Raw genomic sequence first — 25620 nt, 5'->3', positions numbered from 1 at the left:
CCAGGGGTGGGGAATACACTGAAAAAACTGCTCAAGATTTCTCAAATCCAGAAGCAAGAGAAGGTAATTACAAAGGATCAGTGTTTCTGATCCGTCAAGGAAGGGCTATCGCCTAAAAAAGAGAGATAAGGCTTGTTCTGCCTTTTCCAGAGCCACGGCCTTGAATTGAACGGTGAAAGTTACAAAGGAACATGGTGGTTACGAGAAAGACTCTCCAACGTGGAAAACACTCAGCTCATAAAAGGATGGGATGCCCTGAATAGAGAGCATACTGTTACCGGTGTGAATGCAGGAGTTTCACCAGGCAAGGGTGATCAAGAAAAGCTTCCTTGGCACATCCTCTCTAGATGACAATCAGGACAACCACCATAACCACGGGGATAATGACAGCTGACACTTCTAAAGAAACTGCCCAGCACTGCTCCACTTTAGATACACGGACCCGTTTAATCCTCACCACCGCCACTGGGCTCCACAGCCTGTGCTCTTAACCTCGACTATACGCTGCCTACCCCCCACATTTAGAAACCTGAGTGCTAACCTCTCTTCCTCATTTGTAAAACGAGGATAACAGCATTTATCTCAGATGACAGTGATAAGGAGTAAATGAAATAGATTTGTTTAGTACCTAGAATAGTGCCTGCCACATAGCAAGTACCTTATATACAATTTTGTGTGTGTGTGTATGTATATATATACACACACACATATATATTTATATGTGTATATATATATCTATATATATATATATATCTATATACATGTGTATATATGTCATTTCAGCTTTTAACAAAATTTTCTACTTGGATGCCAAGTTAGGGGAGGAATAAAGAACCGGCCTGGCTACAGTGAGCAATGTGACTTAAATGGTTTACTTATTTATTTTTGTAAGTGCAACTCAAGCCTTGCTGATTTAGGATCGATTCTCTAACAAAACAAAACGAGCCGTGAAAAATACGGGCAAAGCTGAAGCGAGAGTTCTGCAGTGAGGTCCGATTCTCTGTGTGCACTGCCATGGCTGATCGTAAGCAAGGCCGTGAAGAGAGGGGCCTCATCCATCACCCACTGCTGATTTCTCTTACCATCCTCAAGGCCCTGGCCAGCAATTCAGCTACACTTTTAGCAGAAGCTTTAATTGCTTCAAACACTGGACTCAACCCAGATCTACTTAACCAATGCCCAAACCTAGGTCAATCCAACCCATTTCTTTTGCACCTGCCATCCAACTGCAACCAGCCATCCAATGTGGCCTCATAAACCTTCCTCTTGACCTTAAGTCACTGCTTTATGGAATTTCACAGAGGCAACATTGAATCTTTCCTTTGCTCAAGCTTCTGAATCTACTCCCGCCCGCCCCTGAATATCCTAGACTACCTGATAATTGGAAAAAAAGAAGCAATCAGATACAAGTTCTTTCTACTTTTCAGATACCTTCTTCCCCACCCATAAACTTCTGCAAGAACAAATCAATTCGGCAGGTACTGGTATCTTTGCCTAGCCTTTCTGCTCTTCTTTCTGCCTTCAGACCTCCTTTCTCAGGCCAACCCCTTCTTCTATTCGCTGAGGCTACTCAGGAAATAGAAGTTACATCTTCCTTGGTTTGTTGTTCTGGCAACTATTCCCGTCTCCCACCTCTCTCTTGGATCTTCAAACGTTTCCTACTCCTCTATAAACATGGCTATACAAAAAAAAAAAAAAAAAAAAAAAAAAATCCCTAATTCTGTTTCCCTTATAAGCCTTGACACTTTCTCCCACCTTACTGCCAAATATCTAAGAGTGGTCTCTTGCTGTAGGAGTGTGACCTGTTGACCTAACGTAATAAATGTGAATCACTGGGACGCAACGTGATACAGATTATTCTTGATTATAAGCAATCTTTTAAGTATGTTTATAGGTTGGGACACCCAACATCTGCGTATTTGGTGACCGTTCATTATTTTTTCCATTTTCATTGTTTTTCACAAATATAATAAAGGGAACTATACCACAGACGTCTCTTACATAAGACTGAACTTTAACTAAATATTGATAGGTGCTTTGGGACTTCGAGCACAAAGTTTATAGCACAGCAATACTAATACCTTAAACATGTTTCTTTGAAGGATAATTCTTACATGAGCTAAGTCCTCACATTTTACAAAGTAATGACTAACGTTACGAACAAGAACGTGATAATGTAAATGGTCTCTATAAACTCTTAGAGCTACATCTGATTTAAAATTTACCAACCATATAGAAAAATAAGCTTAGAGAAATAAAGGTTTCCCTATACTTTCAGAAAAAACGATCTGGCAAAAGGACCATAAAATAGCAGAGAAGATGCTGTCTTTAACAAGAAAGCAGGCCAGTGAGAATGGGGTACAGAAAACAAGGGGACAGAGCACCAAGGGTCAGATCCCTTAGGGCCTCCTAGGCCAGAATCAATACAATTTGGTACACCAGGAAGCAAATGAAAAGCTTTAAGCTAGGGGATGGAAGGATCACATGTGCAATTTTAAAAGGATTACTGTAGTTGCTTGCTGTATGAAGAACGAATGGATAGCCAACCAGAGTGAGTGGTGTAGGGACAAGTGGGAATTAGGAGGCTACTTTGGAAGTCTAAGAGGAAAATGATGGAAGCCTAGGTCAGGGTGGCAGTTTAGAAAAAGACAAGGTGACAGATTCTGGAAGAGAAAATCAGTTAAGACTTGGTGAAGACAGGAGGAAAGAAAGGAAAAGAGATGTCAATGACATGATGGTTTCCTAAATTTATATACAGATATACGTGGAAATGAGGAGTAAAACACCTTATACAATATATACTGAATTAACAGAAATTACCTAGGGGAAGGGAAGATGAATTTTACATAGTAAACGGCAGACTTTCATTTTTTTACTCCACAGATAACTGCATTGTTTAAATATTTTTATAATCAGCAGGTATACATTCTTTCATAGTTAAAATTAACAGGCAATAAAAAGAACCAAAGCATTTGCCTGGCTGAAAAGGATAGGAATGGCATTTGAAAGAGAAGGAACAATCCATCCAAAGGCACGAACACATGAAAGTACATGGCATATTTAAGGACCATCAAGTAGTCTAGTGTTTGCAGAGTGAGAAGGATGTGTATTGGGATAGGATAAGCAGAGTTGTACAGTGGTTTTCCAGGATGGCCAGTTCATGAAGGACCTTATTACATGCCAGGCTAGAGAAAGCATTCCCTAAACTGTGGGAAATGGGGAAGCAAAGGAAGTTTTCAAGCAGGAAGGTGAAAACAAAGCAAGTTTTCTACTTGACAAAGATCACTTCGGAGGCCGTGTGGAGACTGGGTCAAAAGGAGGGTGAGAAAATGGGTGAGGAGACCACTTTAGGCTGGAACATAAGCTCAATCAGAGGCAAAAGAAATAGAGAAGAGGAGAGGCTGGAGATGCATTTCAGTAGACAGAACTTAAGTGATTAAGCTGGATGTGACAGGAAAAAGGGAAAGTCAAAAATGCTTCTCATGGTTTCTAGTTTAGAAAATCAGAGAGTGAGGACATCAATTTAGGTAATTCAGGAACAGGTTCAATGAGAAGATGATAAATTCTGTTTTGGAGATGCTGAGGTTAAAGTACCTCTGGAAGCAGGTTAAGGTACCCAACAGGAAGTTGGATATATAGGTTTGAATTTGAGGAACAAGATCAAGACTGAAGCATGTGAACTATTACCCAGAACAGAGAATTTTAAGCCTATATAAACAATCTTACCCTTGACATAATTGCACTGAATTCTTAAGGCAACTTTCAAAAGTTGACCAGTTCCATTTATTCTCATAGCTGTAAAAATTCCACACAATCGTTAAAAGTCTCTGTAAGCAGTTAACTTAAAGAAAGTCGGAGCTTTTTGTATTGGTCTCTCTTTTATTTTTTCCCCTTCCCCTTTTGCTGCCATTCTTTCTATCTATCCAGCAAAGGAAGATATAGGAAGTATAATATAGAAACGTTTGCTATTAAATATTTCCGTATTTTGTCTTAGTTGTAACAAGGCAAGGAAAAGAACATTTCAGAACTCTACCTAAACGAAACCTAAGTTAAGCAATGATTTACCTACGTGACTCTCCACTGATTTTTCTCTTGCACATCACTGACCCTGAATCAGTCGGCAATCCCAAGGCGGTCGACTCCAGCTACAGCTTTAACTAGAGGTTCCTGACATGACCCCACAGTTCTGTGGTTGCTCACTGTCAGAAATCCAAGATACACTGTACCTCTGTCTAACCGGTGATGCCCTAGTTCGTTGGGAGGTGGGGGGGAAGGACCTGTTGGCAAGGAAACAGCTGCTTCCCTCCCGAGCCAGGGAAAACCCGGAAGGTGACAGATGGGCAGGACAGAAAGGTGGCCAAAAGTTGCTCTGGCTCCTTGGTGGCAAGGATTTTCACTGAGGCACAATTGGATATTTTAAAGCGTGTCAATCAACGAGAGACTTTTATCTGCCTGGGGGCCCTGGTGAAGTCCAGCAGAGCTTCCCACGTTTTCTATGTTTGAAAAACTTTTAAGTTTGCAGTGGTACAAAGAACCTGGTCTCAGCCTATGTACAGTGGGCTGAGACTGCAAGGCACTGGCCCGTGTCACTTCAGGATTATACCCGAGAGAATGCACTTTCTGGTCTAAAAAAAAAAAAAAATTTTTTTTTTAACTTTTCTGTAGCGACATTTGCATGACTAATTAGAATTTCCATTAAAATTTCATTAGAAAATGCTTTTCTTAAATGTTTACTATTTTATAATTTTAAAAGACTTGTTGCAAGCTTTTATATTTTGCTCATCATTCCCCCTCCCAGCCACTTATGTACCCAGAAAATTAAATATGCAAGGACTCCTGGGTAAAAGAGACAACCACTGGGTTGATGTGTTATAACTAACATTCTTTTTAAAAAACTGCTGTAAATACGTAAGTTATTCTTCAAATAGAAATCGGCAATCACTGAAAAGTAATATTAAAAATTAGTGTGGGCATGAAATATGGAATTCTAAAACATCAGTTTACTATGCTGATTAATTCAACATTTATATTTGCATCAGAACTTAATAATCCCATAAATAAATAGAGCTCTCAATTATTTTAAAAAATCAAGGGATAACATATGTATTTAAACATATTAGCAGCATAAAGACGTATGCTTCAACACACTTATTGGGAAAACGTCTGAAAATATTACTACACTGAATTCAAGGGCATCCTGCAGGAACCTGACATAAAAGTTCTCTAGAATAACAACATTTCAGGAAATTCCAAAAAAAGGAAAAGGGTCAGATAGGAAAGAGCCTCAAATTAATTGACAAAGTTCAGTGCTTGCTCCAACTTGATTTTTCTCTCCATTGCAAAAAAAACACACCCCGAGTCTCAGATGGGTGGGTGAATCACTTAGATGAAAGTTCATCTACTGGAATAAATGGAGAGGCCGCTTGGGCAGGCGACACAGGAGAGTCGGTGGTAGTGCTGACTTTCGCTGGTGAGTTACAAGAAGATCCGGCACTGCTACTGTTTCCATCAAGGGTATCGGAAGATACACACACACCGGGATCTGACAGCTGTGCAACGTCAGAAGAAAGCATGTTGGTGATGCCCTGGAAAAATCTCTTTGGCTGATACTCAGTTTCCATTTCACATTTTCTTTTCAATGGTCCAAGAACGCTTGGTCTAATGCAGTTGATGGGACTCTGGCTTCTCCGGGTGGTAAATCGAGTCGTTGGGCTGGGAATAGGACTTGGAGGCAATCCATTGCTACTCACAAAACTTTGCAAGGATGGTGAGAAACACTGCTTCCCGATCCCCCGGGTGGGTGACGGTGCTGGTGACACCGGAATGAAATCGATGCGCTTCGGGGAGGCGGACTTCTCCACATCGTTGTCACTCAGGCTGAAACTTTCCTCCCAGGAGTGGCTTATCTGCATTGCGTTCTGCACCTCGCGCTCGTGGACCGTCTCTCGGTTGATCAAGTCCATGCCTTCCTCCTGTTTGATCTGGTGCAGGCGGCTGCTGTGCATGCGGACGGGGGAGGCCGGCAGCAGCAGGCCGTGGCGGTTCGGGAACGTTGTGCTGTTCCGCCTGGCGCTCGGCGCCTCGGCCTGGAACACCGGCGAAGTGTCACTGAGGCCGTGGATCAGGGGGGCGCTGTTAGACCTCCTGAGGCCCCCGCCGGCGCTAGTGCCGCCGCCCTCCGCCGGGCTCCCGCCAGTACCCGGAGGCAGCTCCAGGTCTAGCTCCATCTTCTCCTGAGCCATGTCGGGGGCAGGGAGGCGGGGGCGGCGCTCAGAGACCTAGGACTCCCATTCCCCGCAGTCCAGGGCCAGGGCCGCCGCCGCCGCTGCCGCCGCAAATCTGTCAGCGGGCTCGTTCTTTTGCGCATGCGTGCCCTTTCGCGCAGGCGCGGTGACATTCCTCTCCCCGCGGCGCCGGCTTAATGCGTAACAGCCTCAGCGCAGCCCTAGGGGGAGGGGCGAGGACCGGCCGGGCGACTATTCAGTACGTTTCTTCCGCAATTAGCTATTGAGCTGCGAGTTCGCGGCTACGCGTGTTTACAAGGCTACCGTATTCCAGAGTGTGCGCTTATAAAACCAGAGCACTGAAAGAGACGTCGTGGATGATAGGGGGCTGCATGAGGGGGAGTGGAGCTTGGCCTCACCAGGGAGGGCTTCCCCGAGGAAGGGACAATATCCTGAGTTCCGAAGGAGACAACATGGGTGCTGGGTAGTGAACCCGTCCAGGAAGCCGTACCAGCTTGGTGGCAGGCGGGAACCAGGAGGGGAGGGAGGGAGCGTGGGCTGCGGTGGAGACCGAGGGCCGGCCTCACAGGACGTAGCGGACCAGGGCGGATTCTGGCCTTTATCCCGAGAACAATGGAAAACTTCGGTTTTCAAATTTCAAGCAAGGGTACGGCAACGACTGCAAAGCTCGCCGGCTGCTGTCTGCAGTCCGGATGGCTGGGAGATAAGAACCTACAGGAAAAAGACCGGAGGGGAGGCAGTCCTCTAGGCCACAGAAGATGGTATTTGCAGTAAGGTGTTAGTGTGAGAGAGGAGATGGAGAGAATGGTAAATTGGAGAGCCATTTAGGTCAGGGGAAGAAACCAATGTGTCGTTACACTGTTTCACGGTCCTATTTCTAGCACACGCATGTGTGCCCAGTAATCTTCATTCAGTAGGAGAGATTAAACGAAGGGAAAGTTTTCACACTGGAAAACTACAAACACAATCCTTCGCTTAATATGAACTGTGATAGCTCCTTAAAAATGGGTTTATACTTACTCCTTCATGTATTTTTATTTTGCATTCTTACTATGTACGAAGCACTGCTAGGAAAAAGGCCCTACTATGAAGGCGTTTCATTTCTACCAAAGACAGAGAGAGATAAATAAGCTATTTTCAGATAGTGGTAAACCTCAGGAAAACACAGGATGGTGTGATAAGGCACTAGCGGGAGGGGGGCAATTAGAGCGGAGATCTAAATCCAAGAAACAAGTTGCGTCCACATCTGGGGGATGAATATTCTAAGCACAGAAAGCAGCAAAGCCCAAGGCAGACGTGAGTTTGGGGAGCTGGCAGGAAAAGAGAAAACGGCAGCTGAAGCACAAGAGGGAGAGTGGTGGGAGGACATACAAGAGTTTGGATCTCATCCTAAGTACAATGAAAAGCCACCGGGGACTTTAAAGCAGAAGAATGCTATTATCTGGTTGAGGTTTTAAATATCGCTTTGGCTCGGTGGGAATGAGGCTGAAAGGGGGCAAGAGTGGAAGCAGAAAGGCAGCGGAGGGATGGAACCAAGATCCGTTTTGGAAGTAGAACCAAAAGGATAGGCAGATAGATTAGATGTAGATGATGAAAGGAACAGACAATTCAAAGGCAACCCACAGGTTTCTTACACTGATAGATGGTAGTATCATTCATTTACGGAGATAAGGAGGGAGTGTGTTTCAAAAAGTGGAAATTAAGAGTTCCGTTTTGGTCGATTTGAATTGCAGGTGGCTATCAGATATCCATGTGGCTATCTGAACTGAAAGGAAGCTTAGAGATTTTTGTTCATCCTTCTCTTTCTGCGGCTGAAGAATGTAAGGTCCAGAGAGGCTAACTGACATACTAGCCATCACACAGCTTATTTCGTAATGGGAACCAGCACTAGAATCCAGGGCTTCTGGTTCCTAGTCCATGCCTCTTTCTCCACTGTATCTCAAAATGCTTTTATTTTGAGTTCACTATAACATACAGGTCCTAATGATACAATAATGTTGGCTATTCATGCCTGTAATTGTATAGAAACTGACTTAAGCTTCCCAAGTGTCAGACACTATTCAGACTGCTTCACATGTAGTCCCTTGCTTAGTCCTCACCACAACCCTAGCAAGGAGGTATTATTGTCCTCATTTTGCAAGGGTAATCGAGATGCAAAAATTAAGCAACATCCCCAGGATGACAGTACACAGAAGCATCTGGCTTTTCTGGCTCCAGAGCTGGGGTACCACACTGACTCCTCCAAGTGCAGTGATGTTTTAGGACTGAGACAAGCCACTTCCAATTGTGAGCTCTGTGAAGACAACAGGACCCAAGACAGGGTAACAGAGTGAAGATGTTCTCATACAGAAGTGACAGCATGATAATAAAAATGGTGAATTTGCTCTACATGAAATACACGAAGAACCGTAATGGAGGCAAAGTCGGAAACGGAAGTCATGGGGAGAGAACCGGGGCTCTGAATGCCAGGCAAAAGGGCCCATATTTAACCTGTGAGGCAAAAGGAAACCACGAAAGGTTTCTGGCAAGAGGCAAGACAATGAGACCTACGCTTTGGGCCCTGCCAGGCAGCTCAAGGATGGAGCCAGCTGGAAGGATGGAAGCGGAAAGAATCCACTCCTCGGACCTGCCGGGCACTCTCAACAGTCCACAGTCCCCCGTAATCCTCACTGCGATCCTACCAATTAGACACTGTTATGCTCATTCTGTAGAGGGACAACTGAGGTTCAAAAATTGCAAAATGCCCAAGAGGTACGTGGAAGAACCAGGATGGCCCAATCTGAATCAAGATGCCGCTTCAAACCCTGCATTGTTTTTGCTACCCTTTCCACGGAGTGGACAAGGGGAATCTGACGGCCAGCTGTGAGATGAAAAGGAGGGTCTAAGCTCAAGTTGGGAATGGGAGAAACAGGATATGGGTTTGAAAGACAGGTGAAAAGGAGGGTCTAAACTCAAGTTGGGAATGGCAGAAACAGGATATGGGTTTGAAAGATAGGCAGGTAACAACAGTATCTGACCCCCTGTGTTTGTAGACTATGGAGAGAGACGTCACAGGTGACAAGTTTGAGCGTGAGTGGCTCAAAGAATGGTACAACATTAAATAAAAACAGGAGAGACGAGAGGAAGACCTTTCAGAAGGACACTGCTATTGGATAAATAGAAAAAAGCATTAACGACAGAACTTCCCAAGAGCCACGGCATATTGCTAATTTGCGTATTATTAAAGTATTCCTAACGTGGCTCAAATGTGCCAACACTGTGTTCATCCTTATCTGGACAAGTACAATAATCTTTACCAGTAAAGCAAAGAGATGGTGGTAAATGCACAAAATCGAACACCTGTGCCCTTTGGTTCCTGCCTGAATACACTTACCAGCTATCTTTACTCATTTCTTTGTTCCCATCCCTGTCTCTATAGTCCATTCTCCAACCAGTGTTCAAGGTAATCCTCAAGGGAAGACTTGAAGAGAACCCTTCAGTGAGTTCTCATTCAGAGAAAAAGCCAATGTCCTTACAACGGTCTGTAGAACTCTATGTGATGTGGGTCTCTGCTGTCCCTCTGACCCCGCCTCCAAATACTGCCCCCCTCACTGCCTTTCCTCCAACTGCAGAGGTCCCTTACTGTCTTTCAGCCCACTAGGCAGGTTCCCCACTCCTCCTGGCTTACTCTTCTTCCAGTGGACGTCAATCCCTTCAGGTGTCGGCACAAATGTCATTTAGAGGCTTTCCCTGACCGTCCCTTATAAATAGCAACAGCGGTGCCCAACACCAAACCTACACTCATTCCCATACCCCTTACGTGGTCTGTATTTTCCTCTAGAGCACCAAATGACATATTTGCATATATTGTTTTCTTGCCTCTTGTCCTCGAGAAGATCAGCTCCACAACCACAAAAACAAGGCCTTCGCTTTATTTCCCACTGTATGCCTAGTACCTAGAACAGGGCCTAGTACGTAGGACTCAAGAGTAGTTGTGAATCCCTGTGTGAATGAATGATGAATGACTGAACGGCCTAGCACAGCTCCACTGAAATGGAAGAAAGTTCTATTATTTGAAACTCCAGCTTAGCAGCCTTTTCTACACAGAAAAGATAATGTTTATCTATTTTTGAGAGAGAGACAGCGCATGAGTGAGGGAGGAGCAGAGAGAGAGGGAGACACAGAATCCAAAGCAGGCTCCAGGCTCTGAGCTGTGAGCATACAGCCTTGAAGCAGGGCTCGAACTCAAGAACTGCAAGATCATGACCTGAGCCAAAGTCACATGCTCAACTGACTGAGCTACCCACGCACCCCTTTTTTACACTGATTCTGAGTACTTACTTGGACAATTTGTTTTCTTTTATCGACATTATTATTAAAGTGCCCTCCAGACCACACAGGTTGATCTCTTGAACTAACGGTTAGGTGAACTGAGAAACTGAAGCCCTAAGTTTCCATTCTTTTTCAATCATATGCTGATACACTCTTGATAGAATTAAAATGCTCAGAGCTGAGGACTCCAAGCAGTGTTTAATATATTTAGTTACTGCTTCCTCTCAAAGGGATAAATGGGAGAAAACAGCCGCCATAAAATGCAATTCAGCCCGCTGCAAATGAATAATGCCAGAGGCAGGATTCAGGAGACTGTCCCTGAGTCAATTCATCCTTCTGGTTTCACTCTGGTATGAATTAAATACTACACGTACATAGTTGATATTCATGCTCACTCCTGAGTCATAAAAGCAGATTTCTATTCAATAGTTAAATTTTATTGTGATTAATATTGTATGTTAATTGTATGATAATATTAAACTAACAGATAATTTCTTTTTAATTCCTAGGGGCAGCTTTTCACTATTAAGCCCCAAGCGTATGGCAAGGCAAATACCTACCTCTGGATCCATACTGAATGAATTTAAAATACAAACGTGTGTGTGTACATGCTTTTATTTATTATTTTTTTTATTTTTGGTGAGAGGGAGAGAGAGGGAAGGAGGAAGGGAGGGAGGAAGTGCATGTGAGTTGGGGAGAGGGACAAAGGGAGAGAGAGAATCCCAAGCAGGCTCTGTGGTCAGTGCAGAGCCATAAGCGGGGCTCGAGCCCACGAACTATGAGATCATGGCCTGAGCCAAAGTCAAGAGTGGGACGCTCAATTGAATGAGCCACCCAGGTGCCCCTATATGTATACTCTTAGATGGAATGACAAATATCTCAACATCTACTAGCAAATATCTCAAATATCTCAACAGTTACTAGCATCACCAACCCAGAAAAAAAATACTGCAGAGGAAAACTTGACTTTCAAAGTATAGAAACTCAGCAGTGTCCACTAGTTCAACAACTTAGGAAAAATGCTGGCAGTGTCTACCAGAAGGAAATATATGTATGCTCTGTGGTTGAGCAACTCCACTCCTGGGTATATACCCCAGAGAAATGCATGCTTACGTCTCCTAAAGACATGTACACGAATGTTCCTTGCATTATTATTTGTAAAAGCACCTAATTGGGAACAACCCACATGTCCATAAACGGTCGAATGGGTGAATCAAGTTATACAATGGAATTATTTATTTAACAACATGAGTGAGTTACAGGATGATACCTCATGGAAGAAACCAAAGACAAAGGAACAAATCCTCTGTGATTCCATTTTTATGACGTTCAAGAACAGCCCAAATCCATCTCTAGTGGTAGAAGGTCAACATATTGGTTACCTTTGGGACAACTGACGGAGAGGGGCACAAGGAAGTGTTCCATTTCCTGATATGGGTGCTGGTTACAGAGGTATATACACATGTGAAAATTCATTAAACTCAATACTTGAAATGTATACACTGTACCGTATAAGGAATCAGGAATCATCGACCTCAAAATGTTACCGATGCAGAGGAAGAGAATGGGAAGCTGAAATCTAAGTGGAGGGTGGAAGAAAGTAAGAATGTATTTCAATTGAAAGGAAGATATTCTGTTCACACACTAATCACGAGTCTAAACTAGAATCTCTTCCAAATCTCTCTGACACACAACAGTATCAGCCTAAGAACAGCCAGCCGGCCTTGCCAGCCGGAAGAATGGACAAAGACACACATGCACCGCCCCCTTCCCCCAACACACACATACACCCACTCCTCAAGCTACGTTTCACTGGGGTCATAAACACTAGCAGCCTCACGTAAGCACTGGATACCTGTCTGAAACTGGTTACGGATCATCAACACAACCACTGCCTCTCCGTGATCCTGTTCCCACAGTGCCCTCAAAGCTGGTCATTTCTAAGAAAGCAGGAAGGAGGAAACGAAGCCCATTTCATAGCCTTGGATTTTCTCAACTGTGTGTTTGTTCAAAGTCAGCTCTGTGATACCCGCCCCCCCCCAGCTGAATTCATGAGATAGAATGGTCAAAGTAAACGGAGTCCAGGAAATTGGCAGGGGCTGTCCTCCTATATGGCAAGAATGAGAACTGTATTTAAGGACATGATTTTGACCACAAGGAACTTATTTAGTTATCCTTATGAAAGAAAAATAAACACAAGATGACATCAGAAACTGATCGACCATTCCATCTCTAATTACTGAGAGTATGCGAAGTATAGATATTCTCTACAGTGTTTACCTTCAAGGTTGCTTCACCTAATCCTTAAAACTTTCCGATAAGGGGCGCTTGGGTGGCTCAGTCAGTTAAGCGGCTGGCTCTTGATTTTGGCCCAGGTCATGATCTAGTGGCTCATGAGTTCCAGCCTGCTTGGCATCCTCTCTCTTTCCCTCTCTCCCTGACCCTCCCCTGCTCACTCACTCTCTCTCTTTCTCTCAAAAATAAATAAATAGACTTAAAAAAAAAAAAACTTTAAAGTGACAGCAAGGATTAGAAAATCAGAGCAGTCAGGGAACCTGGGTGGCTCAGTTGGTTAAGCATCCGACTTCAACTCAGGTCATGACCTTGAGGTTCATGGGTTCGAGCCCCGTGTCCGGCTCTGTGCTCACAGCTCAGAGCCCGGAGCTTGCTTCGGATTCTGTGTCTCCCCCTTTCTCTGCCCTTTCCCCGATCGTGCTCTGTCTCTCTCTCTCAAAGAAAAATAAACATTAAAAAAAATTAAAAAGAAAATCAGAGCAGAAGTTTACCAATGGACGTTAAAACCACTCTTGCGTTTTATTTTTCATAACCACTTTATTTTTCAAAGCCATCAGAACACTCACACAGAGCAAGGCCCATCATATGCACACAGGCCAAATGGTATAAAGGGGCCTCAAAGCCCTAATGGAAGAAGTCTCATAGCCTAGACCCTCAGCAAAGTTCAAGTAAAGAAGTAAATGTGAATTGTAGTTATTTTGTTCAGTTTTCCCAAAGGAGAACATCAAGGAAGATATTACAAAGAGCCATCCAGCCCCCACACTCTACCGCCTTAAGTCTTGCAATAGGAGAGAAAAAGGAGTTGATTTCACTTGTCCCTCACTGGTTTTATGTGTTTTAGGCAGCATCCATTTTTCGGTGCCTTCACTTTGGCCAGACTTCTAGACTGTAAGCCAAGGCCAGCACGGGTATACCTTTCTGTGGCTATATGCTTCTCTCTGCCTGTCTGCTAGCTTTCACTCGCAGGAGTGATCCATCTGGCAAGAAGGAAACAATAATTCAAGGCTTTATGGATCGTGTATAAAGTTCGCTGCAAAACACACAAAGGCTACAAATCTAGTTGGGTTTACACACTTGGGCCTTCCAGTTGCGTGTCTCAGAAGCCTCCAGAAAGGCACGACAAATCAGTACATAGCGCGACCACAGGGAAAAAGTGCCAAATCTGGAGTCGGACTACTATACTTGTAGTTCTATGACCTTGGGCAAGTTTGTCAACCTCTCTGGGCCTCACTTGTCTCATCTATGAAGTGGGGACACAACCTCTTCGTAAGGATCAAAGGCATGAGGTCTATACTAGGCCTTACAAACAGTAAAAGCCCTGTACCAACGGGTTCCTCTCTATTACAATCCTCAGTGCCATGATCACGAAGTGGTCCTCCCCACTTTTCCACCCCTCTCACCAGAAGGCTCCCCCTTTTTTTTTCTGTCGCCTTTTAGTTTGGTTCTGTGCAAGAAAATTCTCTTTGGCTTCTTCCCTGAGATTGTCGTCATTTATAGAAAAAGACGTTTTCTGTGGTTTAAAAAAGTATGAATGGAAAGGTTCATCATCAGTCAGGTTGACAGTTTCTGACAAGGAGAAATAAGAATAAACCTCCTTTCTAAGACTTTTACTGGGTCTGAGAAGAGACAGATCCCAGGGCGGTAGAAAGGCCGTCAGTAAGTTAAAAAGTAAAAATGCGGCCGGATCAGTGAATACTATTTCCTACAGCAAGCCATTTGTTAATCCCCAGAGGCTGCGGCTACCCTCCCTGGTCGCTCTCAACTTTTCAATGGCGACTAATCCCAGTGGCTTATTCTTATTTATTCATTTTAAACCCTGTTTTGAATTACTGCTGTCATGCTACTGTCCTTCCTGGCATATAATAAGCTGTGCAGGGACACATATTTGGCGATGCCCGACAAACAGGTTGAACACGGCCCTCTTTCGGACAAAACAAGCAGAAAGAAGTACAGGGGAAGGAACTGCAGAAAGGTTCGAGAAGTTTGCACGAGTCACCATTCCTCTAGATGTGTCTTTCCCTCCAGGTGGCTGACCTCCGTAGGCATGTTCTGAGAAGCAGGTCGAATGTTCCAAAGAAGGTGGAAGCCAGACTTAGAGGCTGAGAAGCAACATGATTCAGGGCCACTTTTTTTTTTTTTTTTTTTTTGGCTTTAGAAGGTGACCAATGTGTAGCCAAGAGTCCCTTAACCTCTCTGACACAGAGGGACGTCTATGATTTATTCTTTTCTTTGTACCCACAGTCCTTTAAGGGTAAGAGGACAAGTAAACGTAGCAAAAAGAACAAGTATTAAGGGCAGGGGTGCTCAGATTCCTTCAGTTTTACACCAGCTCATTTCTAAACCGAACGCAAGTCCATTTGTTAACAGGAAGTGTATTTTTTACCACCCGTGGGGTTCAGCCCTCTGAGAGTTCCCACCTATTAGGAAATGGTACAGATTTTTCTTTCTCTCTCCTTTTGAAAGCCAAAAGTCTAAGATCAATTTTTTTAAAATTTTTTAATGTTTATTTATTTTTGAGAATGAGAGACAGAGCATGAGTGGGGAGGGGCAGAGAGACAGGGAGACACAGAATCCGAAGCAGGCTCCAGGCTCTGAGCTGTCAGCACAGAGCCCAGCGTGGGGCTCGAGCCCACGAACTGCGAGATCAAGACCTGAGCCGAAGTCGGACACTTAACCGACTGATCCCACCAGGTGCCCCTAAGATTGATTTCTTAAGATGCTTTCCACCAATGGTTTTGTCATTGTCATCATCATAGAATAGTAACATATTTAGTGAAGGCATGCATGCCAGGGACCCTCATAAGGACTGTGTATCACCCTGTTCAGGCCCGAAACCACCTCTAGGATTATTATCCTCATTTTATAGAGGTTCTCAGGAGGCTAAGTTGCCTGAGGTGACATAACCGGTTAAGCGGTACAGGTAGAGGAATGGGAGCCCAGAGGTGAGTGGGTTTTTTTTTAATGCTTATTTTCTGATAGACATCGAGCAGAGGAGGGGCAGAGAGAAAGGGGGACAGAGGATCCAAAGCGGACTCCACACTGATAGCAGTGAGCCCAATGGGGGCTCGAACTCACAAGGTGCGAGACCATGACTTGAGCTGAAGTCGGACGCTCAACTGACTGAGCCACCCAGGTGCCCCCAGAGGTGAGCTCTTAATCTCCCCTACTGCGTCTCAAAAAATACCCGTGGATTCCTCACACCTGCCCCATTAATGGTACTCCAAGTGATCTTCCAAGAAGGTCAGTGGGCTGGACGTGCACAGGACCATCGTTCTGATTGCCAGACAGATGAGGGCTCCGTGAACCGCGAGGGCTTACGGGTCCTAGCGACCTTACAAAATCAGGCCATTACTAAATGCCCTGTTATCCCAAAGCAGTCATGAGCACCAGTGCCAAGGGTCAGAATGGCAGAATATCCGATCGGAAGGAGGCTTTAGAAATGAGGCGTACCAAAATTGACCAGCAAGTAAACTGAGGTTCAGCGAGAGCCAACGATTTCTTCAGGCTCAAAAAGGCATCCAGGATGGACAGAGTCAGGATGTTTTATTAAATTTGTACAGATTATTTTGCGATGTTTGCCCCGTGGGTTTCCCTTGCACCTCAGAGTCCTTCTCCAAGCAACAGCATCCACGGCCATGGTTTTCACTGCAACCACTCTACTGATGGCTCACACTTCTGTCCCCAGATATGGCTGACCCTCCTTGAGCCTGGAATCTGTAACCACCTACAAGGCATTGTCCCCACGTGGACTTTTCACACCTTTCGGTGAACAAATTCACTCTTCCCCTCCCCCAGTCTGCTGGTGTTAAAAATGAGTTACACCACAATTTCCCCCTGCAAGTCAAAACTCCACATCATCTAGATCTCTCCTCTCCTTCCTGTCTTTGCTCACTCCATGTCCTCGGTTTTACCTTCTTAGTGCCTTGTGTCCTTCCCTTCTGCCTTTGTTACTAAAGCATTTGGGTCCCCGCCCCCTCCCCCAGGTGCCCCACCCCTAATGCCAGGACTCCAGTGAGGCTTGGTCAGGTAGGATGCCTCCACTCCCACCCAGTTTGCCTCAACATTGCCGGAGTGAATCAACTGAAATCATCTCATCAAGGTCCATACGCCCTCTTCCTCTTCCTCGATTCTTTCATTAATGCTCCTCAAGGGCAAGAGTGCAGCCAGGCAGACTACAGAGAGAAAGGCACACGGAAAAGGAGGGCAGAAGGGAGGGAAGGGAGGAGGTGGCTAACCCTAGTATCTCCCCAAATTTTTCTAAAGCTTTACTCCCCCCTCCCCTGCCTTCAGTGAAAAGTGCTCTAACACAGTATCTAAGAACTTGGGCTCTAGAGGCACCTGGATCGCTCAGTCGGTTGAGCGTCCGACTTCGGCCCATGACATGATCTCACAGTCTGTGAGTTCGAGCCCCGCGTCGGGCTCTGGGCTGACAGCTCGGAGCCTGGAGCCTCCTCCCGATTCTATCTCCCTCTCTCTCTGCCCTTCCCCAACTCACGCTCTGTCTCTCTCCCTCTCTCAAAAATAATAAACATTAAAAAAAAATTTAAAAAGAACTTGGGCTCTGAAGTCAGAAAGCTTGGGTTTAAATCTTGACTGTAACTTACAAAGGTGTGACCTTGGGGATCAAATTACTTACCCCTCCTTGAGCCTCACTTTTCTTACCTAAAAAATGAGAACAGTCCCTCTAGCAGCCGATTGTGGTGAACAGTAACGCAGGTGATATGCACAAAGCTCTTAGAACACAGCCCGACAGGACACTCCTCAAAAGAGATCCTGGAACCCAAACCAGGATCATATCTTATTTACTTAGATTGTTGTCTCCTGCTTCTCCTTCTTGGGCACCGACTACCTGGCCAGCAAATCATCCAATATTTACTGAGCACTAAAACTGCACACACTTCAGTCTGAAGACGGAACCAATGCTGGTAACACAGCTTCTCTGCCAGAACCCTGAGATTTCAAATTTCTTCGTGCCACAAAACACGTCCTCAGAGTCTGTTATGATTAAGGCTCTGTAGAGGGTGTTGCAAAGATGAAAAGGACCCCGAAGGAAGTTGAGAGTCCGGGAAGGAGGTAGGTTGCAAATGAGTAAATATAATACAGGCTAGCTCTTGTGTCTTCCGCCTTCGGGGAGCATCAGGATGACCTGTGGAATTTTGAAAAACAAACACAACAGAGTCCCAGTCCGGAGATTCCTACTCACTAGGCCAGGGGCGGGGTATTGGAATTTCTATTAAAAATTTTTTTTTGCCCCCGAGTGAGTCTGATGTGCTCCAACGGTTAGAAACTACGGGGGGAGGCGGAGAGAGCACCTCTACGGCTCCCAAGTCCTTATCAAAGTACGAAGAGTTCTGGAGACGAGCAAGATTGCTTTCCGCTGAGAGGAAGGACCCACGGTCTGTGAAGATTCCTTGAACCCAAAACACGCCCAGAGAGTCTGGTTTAACTTGCTGAACCCGGAACACGAGAAGCCATTTTATGGTAGTACCAGCTGGGTAAGACCTCTGACCGAGAATTTCTGTTCTTCTATCACCTGGATTCCTTCCTCCTCCTGCCTTGACCCAGGGAGGTGAGAGCCCCAGCAAGATGGCCAAAGGCAGGGGACGAGACAAGCATGCCCTCCCCAGGAGCCCAGCAGCTTTGCCTGCGGCCACCCCCCACCCAGGGAGGGGAGCCCCTAACGTGAAGTTGGACTCTTTGCCAATTGCAAGGCACCCAGCATCTGCGACACCAGCTGCAGACAGTGACTTCAAGTGACAGGAGAACACTTCACCGCCCACGAGCGAGCGGAAAGGTTCCTGGGTCTCACATTCACGAGAGCAGACCTTTCCCCGTTGAATAAATTTACACCAAGAGGCAAAAATAAAGAGTTCTGCGCACATCCCACGAGTGCTGCTGGTTACACATGGGACATCTGACACTTGTCCCATGTGGCGGAAATGCTGAAGAATAGAAGGATGGGGGGGGGGCATTTCTAGTGTCTGGGAGACACCTGGTAACCGTGGGGAGAGGACTCTGGTAGAGGCAGAGGGAGAGAGTGCAAAAAAAGAAAAAAATCAAGATGGAAGGAGCCGGGCCCGGAGGAGGAGGTGACAAAGGTGGGGGTGGGGGGAGCCACACAGACTAAGCACTGAAGAACTTGGCTGATTCAGACTGAGAACCCGGGTGCAAGGTGCTTCCACGTACACGGAGAGGAAAACAAGCAAAACAATGTCACCAACGATGGGTCACGGGATGGGACTTGCTTAAACTTTTGTTTCTCTCCTGAGAAAAGACGATTGGTAAGAGGAATGTGGGTGGTACAAAGAAGAAAGGAAAAAATACATATAATTGAGAGAAAAAGCCTGCCGTGGTGGAGGAGGTGAATGAGGAGGACACCAGTAACAGATTGCAAATATTTATTTAAAGTCTATAAAATAAGCTTTAGCTCTAGATCAGTCAGATCTGGGGAAATTATCTCATTCTTTTCTTCATCAAGAACAGCCATAGTTTCAGGGCGCTACTGACATTGAACCAGCTCCATGACTGACAACATAAAACCGTCCACCTTCCTTCTAGAAAAATGTAGGCAAAAGGCCACTGCTGCTATTGCTTCTAGAATACCCAACAGATCTGGCCGCCAGACACAGGAGACAAGAGGCAAAAAGTCCCACGGCATAAACGACAGTGAAAGCCTGCCCCGTTAAGTAGAATTTGCTTGTGGAATGTATACAATCTAAAGGCTCAATTAACCTTAATGATCGTCAAAGAAGAGAAGGACCACCCTGGCCTAAAAGCAATTCTGCACAAACGGCAGAACCCGGAAGGAAGAATGTTGAGGAAGAGGTGGGCGATGGCCAGCTCCCCGCCAAGACGAACCCTCCATCTGGTATTTCAAAAAATAACAATTTTTCCATGTGAAAACTACGATGGGGGAATTAAGGACGTTATCACTGGGTATGAACAAGTTGTGTGTTCAATGCAGTAAAAATCTTATCGTTTGTTCCAATTTTTCTTCCATCACTTTTCCCAACGGGAGGACTAGTCGATTCCCATGGACACGGCTTCACCACTAAGAACCCAGTTTGCCCTGAATCGCTCTTCAGTTTATCACCAACACTGGGAGACGCAACTGAACTGCTTCCAAGGGCAGACGGACAGATGGACGAGAGCACCGGGAGACAGCACTGCACTCAGCAGACTGGAGAACCTTCGGGCATCTCAGGAGAGCAGGCAGCTACCAGTCAGCTCCCGCAGACGCCTGCCCCTGCAGAGGAGGGCGGCCGTGGATGCTGGAGCCTCCAGTTATCCAAGAGGTTGGGGGCGCCTGGGTGGTTCAGAGTCTGACCTCAGCTCAGATCGTGATCTCACGATCTGTGAGTACGAGCCCCACATCGGGCTCTCCGCTGTCAGTGCAGGGCCCACTTCAGATCCTCTGTCCCTCTCTCTTCTCCTCCCCCACTTGTTCCATCTCAAAAATAAAATAAAACATTTAAAAAAAGGGGGGGTTTGAAAATCCAGATTTCTAAAACTGTGGACTCTCACAGTCGACAGATGTCAATTTTTTCAAAATTTTCTTCTAACATTTATTCTTTTATTTTTTCAAAAATTTTTAATGTTTATTTATTTTTGAGACAGAGAAAGACAGAGCGTGAGTGGGGGAGGGGCAGAGAGAGAGGGAGACACAGAATCCGCAGCAGGCTCCAGGCCCCGAGCTGTCGGCACAGAGCCCGACGCGGGGCTTGAACTCACGAACCACGAGAACATGACCTGAGCCGAAGTCGGACGCCCAACCGACTGAACCACCCAGACCCCCCTAGAGACGTTCAATTTTTTAAAAAGTGAAGAGTGAACACATTTTAACACTGATCAAAAAAAAAAAATGAAAAGCTAACACTAATACCGAATAAAAAAAAACAAAAAGGCAAGTCGGGCTTAAGCTCAGCCCTTATGCCCCACGACTGTCACTCCTCTTCTCTTTTCGTAAGGTCCTTGTCATTTTTATTTATGCTCAACCCCTGTCTCTGGCCACATGCTCTCTAGGAGAGGACAAAGTCATGTCCTGCAGGTGAAAGAATGTCCTGCACTGCCTTGCAGGGGCCAGGTGTGGGGCACTGCCTATGAATGATGGTGGGCGATACTTCAGACACCTGTGCTAGCGGATGATGTATGCATCCACTTTTTCCCTCTCTTCCTGCCGCTTCCCCCACCAGGCACCCGTTCCAACTGGCCACACTGATTCTCTTTTTCCACCGATTCTCTTACTTTCCAGGTGTGCACTTCAAACACCTACAAATAACAGCGAAGTTTGCAACCTCCACTCCGATGTTCTGTTTCATTCTACTTATTCTAATTGTACCAAGTTTTAATTCTTTTTAAGCTTATTTATTCTGAGAGCGAGCTCAAGAGGGGAGGGACAGAGAGAGAGAGGGAGACACCGAATCGGACGCGGGGCTCGAACTCAAGAACCAGGAGATGGTGACCTCAGCCAAAGTCGGACGCTCAACCCACTGAGCCACCCAGGCAATCCCTAAAATTCACCCTCATAAAGAATACAGTTTAAGGAGTTTTGACAAATGTGTACGGTCACGTAACCACTGCCACAATCAATGTATCACTGGCGCTGAATTACAGCAAAGCATTTTTGGCACTGAAAGATGAACACACAGATCTTCTTTTTTGGTCTAGTGTGAAGCCAAGCTCACACATTCCCGGGATGCACCCCACTCGATTATGGTACTTATTTAATGTGCTGCTAAATTGTATTTGGTGGTATTTCACTGAGGGGTTTTGCATCAATATTCATAAGCATGACTGACGTTCAGTGTGTGTGAATGAACGCACGCACATATGCACACACACTACCAGTGCAAAGCTCTGGCATAAAGATCGCTTTAACATCTTAAACTCCCAAGTTTGACTTTTGCCGTATGCATAGAAAACACTGAAATCGTGGTGGGAAAAATGTATCCAGGTTTATGCAGAATGGTTCTGGTTTACACCAAATGTCCCGCACGAAAGCCCCTTTCGATAATTTGCAACTTCACCCTATTTAATAATATCCTTGAATGCTGGAAGAATTTACTGAGGCCATCCGGGCTTGCACTTTGAATTGAGAAAGCACCTTTTGGTAGGTTTTTCATTTCTTACGTGGTTATTGACTTCGGATCTCTCTGCTGGGAACCACTCTGATAAAGTAAATTTTCCTAGAAACACCACCCACTCATCTATCGCCACAGAATGTCCCCTCGTATCTCATAGCATTTTGTGGTAATTTCTCCTTGTTTGCCTCTAATTTTGTTGATTTTTACTTTCCCTAGTCATCAAAGGAGTATCTGTTCGTTGTAAACAATTGAAAAAATAAAGAGACGTAGAACAAGTTGAAAATGACCCATAATCCCATCACACAGAAAGGACTACTAGTGCGACTATCATGAAAAACACTTCAGACTTTTATCTGTCTACATACCTACTTTCCTTACCTACCCACAATGTTTGTTGCCCTGCTTTTTCCTTGTTACACGATGCGAACATCTTTTCCGTATCAATACATACAGATCTATAATTTCAATGGCTATGAAGCATTGTTATGCCATGCTTTACCATTGTTATACCATGACTTTCTTACTTAAATTCCTGACAAGAGGGGATATATATGTTAAAACTTTTTAGAACCATTGGGCACATGGGTGGTTCAGTCAGGGAAGTATCTGACTCTTGTTTTCAGCTCAGGTCATGATCTCACGGTCCTGAGATCAAGCCCTGCACTGCTCAGCATGGAGCCTGCTTGGGATTCTCAGTTTCTCTCCCTTCCCCTCCCTGCACGTGCTCTCTCTCAAACCAATAAAAAAACATTTAAAAATTTTTCTTTAAAAACTGTTAATAGTGCTATGTTGAACATTATTTAACATCTTTGTGACGCGCATCCAATTATTCATATAGAAGTGATAGTCAAAGGTAAGTTTCACAAAATGGTTTTGCTTATAAAAAAGTCTCTATTCCTTACATAAAAAAATAAGCAAAGAAAAAACATAAGCGAAGAACAAAGATTTCTTGCCATCCACTATCCAGTGATAGCTTCTGTTAATTTTGTCAGGTACCCGAGCTCTAACACTCTTTTTCTGTAATCATCAATGACACTGTATTATCCACACTAGTTTTTAACTAACTTACCATATTATGCCATCTTTCCATAGTATCATTGTAGGCAGCTCTAAAGTATTCAGGGATAAAAGAGCCATAATCTGATCATCTTCATGGAAATTGGAGAAGTTTCCAATTTTTGCTTTTACAAACAATGCTACAATGAGTATCAGTGTGTGTGTGTGTGTGTGTGTGTGTGTATTTATTTAAGGCCCCATCGTTCAATTCTTTCCTTAGGCTAAATTCCCAGAGGTGGAACTGTTAGATGGGAAGTTATGTACTTCAAGGCTTCTGATGAACACCCTCGCCCTTGAGAAAGTGTACATCAATCGATGCTCCCAACAGAGTGTTCTCTACATCTACTCCAACCTTGGTATTATAGCTCTCCTCAAACTGAGATTTAAGGGGGCGCCTGGGTGGCGCAGTCGGTTAAGCGTCCGACTTCAGCCAGGTCACGATCTCGCGGTCTGTGAGTTCGAGCCCCGCGTCAGGCTCTGGGCTGATGGCTCGGAGCCTGGAGCCTGTTTCCGATTCTGTGTCTCCCTCTCTCTCTGCCCCTCCCCCGTTCATGCTCTGTCTCTCTCTGTCCCAAAAATAAAAAAAAAAAAAAAAAAAAAAAAAACGTTGAAAAAACTGAGATTTAGGTAACAAAATGTAGCGCTTTTTCCTTCCTTCCTTCCTTCCTTCCTTCCTTCCTTCCTTCCTTCCTTCCTCTTTCTTTCTCTGCTTGCCTGCTTGCCTTTAAAAAGTTATTAACAAATAGGATATTTTCTTTCATGTGCTTTTTGGTCCTTTGCAATCAATGAAGAAATCGCTTTATATGATCTAGTATCTACCTATACACAAAACAGCCATATGAAATTCTATTTCTTCCTTAACACTGTAGGTCCTATTATTTTCCTGGAGAATTAAAAAAAGAAGAAGAAGAAAAACATGCCTTGCATTTTTAGCAGTAGGTCTGGTACTGTTGCTGAAAGTTGCTGAAATTCTGCTTTTAGTTTATTCCAAGTGAGGGAGAACCCCCATTATCTCCATGTTGCATTAACATAAATATGGACCAGAACATTATTATACGATGTTTTTGCTAGAGCACAGAATTCAGTGGGGCACAAGCCACGCCCAACTTTTCCGTGCACTGTAAGCATTTTAATAAACGTTTCATTATACTACTGTCTCATCTCTCACAGCTCCATGGAACAGACCACTAAAATAACACTGGAGGCAGGCTCTGGTTCATCAAAATGTCAACATCTGTAACGTCTGAAACATTAAAAATTTTGAGTGCAGTCTCTCGCAGAGCTTTCATTTTTATTTTTGCCAGAGCTCTCCGTTTTAAATAAGCACCCGTTAGGAACAATTGTGACTGATTTCCTTTGGAGCAAAAATTTCCTTTGGAGCAAGAACATTCACTTTTTTTTTTTTTAACAGTCGAGAACAAATGACCTGCAAGTAAATTCAAGATAACGAGCACTGAATGTAGCATTCCATCAAAGCGTTTTTGTTTCAATGTTTAAGAACAATATTCAGAACATATATTCCATAAGGCAGCAAATTTACATGGGTCTTCTCCACCTTTTAAAAAACACATACACACGAACATGTAAAATGCTTCCATGTTTTTAATAACTATGATTAAAGAAATCAATGTGATTACAGTTGGAAACCTGAGATCGATTTTTTTTTGGATACGTTGCTATTTATGATTAGGAGATCACATAACGGACATGAGGGCAAGAAAAGATTTCCTTTACCAAGGATAACTAGAATAATTCTGTCTTAACATTACTTTTTAAGTATTGCTTAATCAGCCTGACCTTGTAATGCTTGATAAAAATGTATAAAATAACACTATAGCTTTAAATGGTAGCATGAAAATCCAGTAAAATAAACGTTTTTTCTATTCCTAAAGCATTCAGTAAAAGATCCTAAAAGGCTGAAGTCCTACAATAGTACTCTGATGAAAGAATGTTCATTTCGATACAAATACAACAACTTTAAGATACAACTGTTACCCTACCAACTCATTCATTCTACTACGGGTCCCCGGATATAATGGATTCCACAGTTTAGTGGGAGAGATGACCAGAACAACAGATTAGGGAAATACAATGACATCAAGAAATGGACAGGCCACTCTACATCATTAATAGCTCTCTGAATTCACCCTCCATGGGTGATGGGCTCAAATGAATACATACTCCCAGAAATAATCCACCATTTAGCTCGTGCACACAATGAAAAACTGACCACTATGGAGACTTTTACTGTTGAGATTAAGCAAACCCCAAAGCCTCATCAAAGAGCAGCCAACCTTAAAGAGAATCCAGATAAACTGGAAAACCGCGACATCTCCTACAAGTAAGCTGAAACAAAGGTAAAGAAAGAAAAAAGCGGGGGAACAAATGTATCAGAAAAGATGGACATGTATCAAAGGAGAGAGAAGAGAAGTGTGGCGTCTCGAGCCTCTCCAGAGAAGGTGGGGCCCCGGACCCCGTGTTCAGAGAATCTTCATCTAACAGACACGTAGTTCATGAGCCGGACTGACCCACGGGGTTGACATCATCTGCTGAAACCAGCCCTTCGAATGTTCCTCTGCATTTGCTCTGACCCTCATCCTCACCTACAGACCATCTGACCTTAACAGACG

General features: G+C 44.4%; 2 protein-coding genes across 4 annotated transcripts in view; both read right to left on the bottom strand.

The window, feature by feature from the left end:
• Nucleotides 1–25620, bottom strand: part of PIP5K1B (phosphatidylinositol-4-phosphate 5-kinase type 1 beta) — a 311111-nt gene that overhangs the window by 224265 nt on the left and 61226 nt on the right. The gene's annotated exons all lie outside the window — the stretch shown is intronic.
• PABIR1 (PP2A Aalpha (PPP2R1A) and B55A (PPP2R2A) interacting phosphatase regulator 1) lies at nt 3791–10399 on the bottom strand. The gene has a single exon (XM_042913814.1). The coding sequence runs from the start codon at nt 6240–6242 to the stop codon at nt 5379–5381; it is 864 nt and encodes a 287-aa protein (XP_042769748.1). The 5' UTR covers nt 6243–10399; the 3' UTR covers nt 3791–5378.

Source organism: Panthera leo, chromosome D4, assembly GCF_018350215.1.
Source record: "Panthera leo isolate Ple1 chromosome D4, P.leo_Ple1_pat1.1, whole genome shotgun sequence".
Taxonomy (NCBI): Eukaryota; Metazoa; Chordata; class Mammalia; order Carnivora; family Felidae; genus Panthera; species Panthera leo.
The sequence above is the reverse complement of the archived record's forward strand: the minus strand, read 5'-3'. Positions and strand labels throughout refer to the sequence as shown.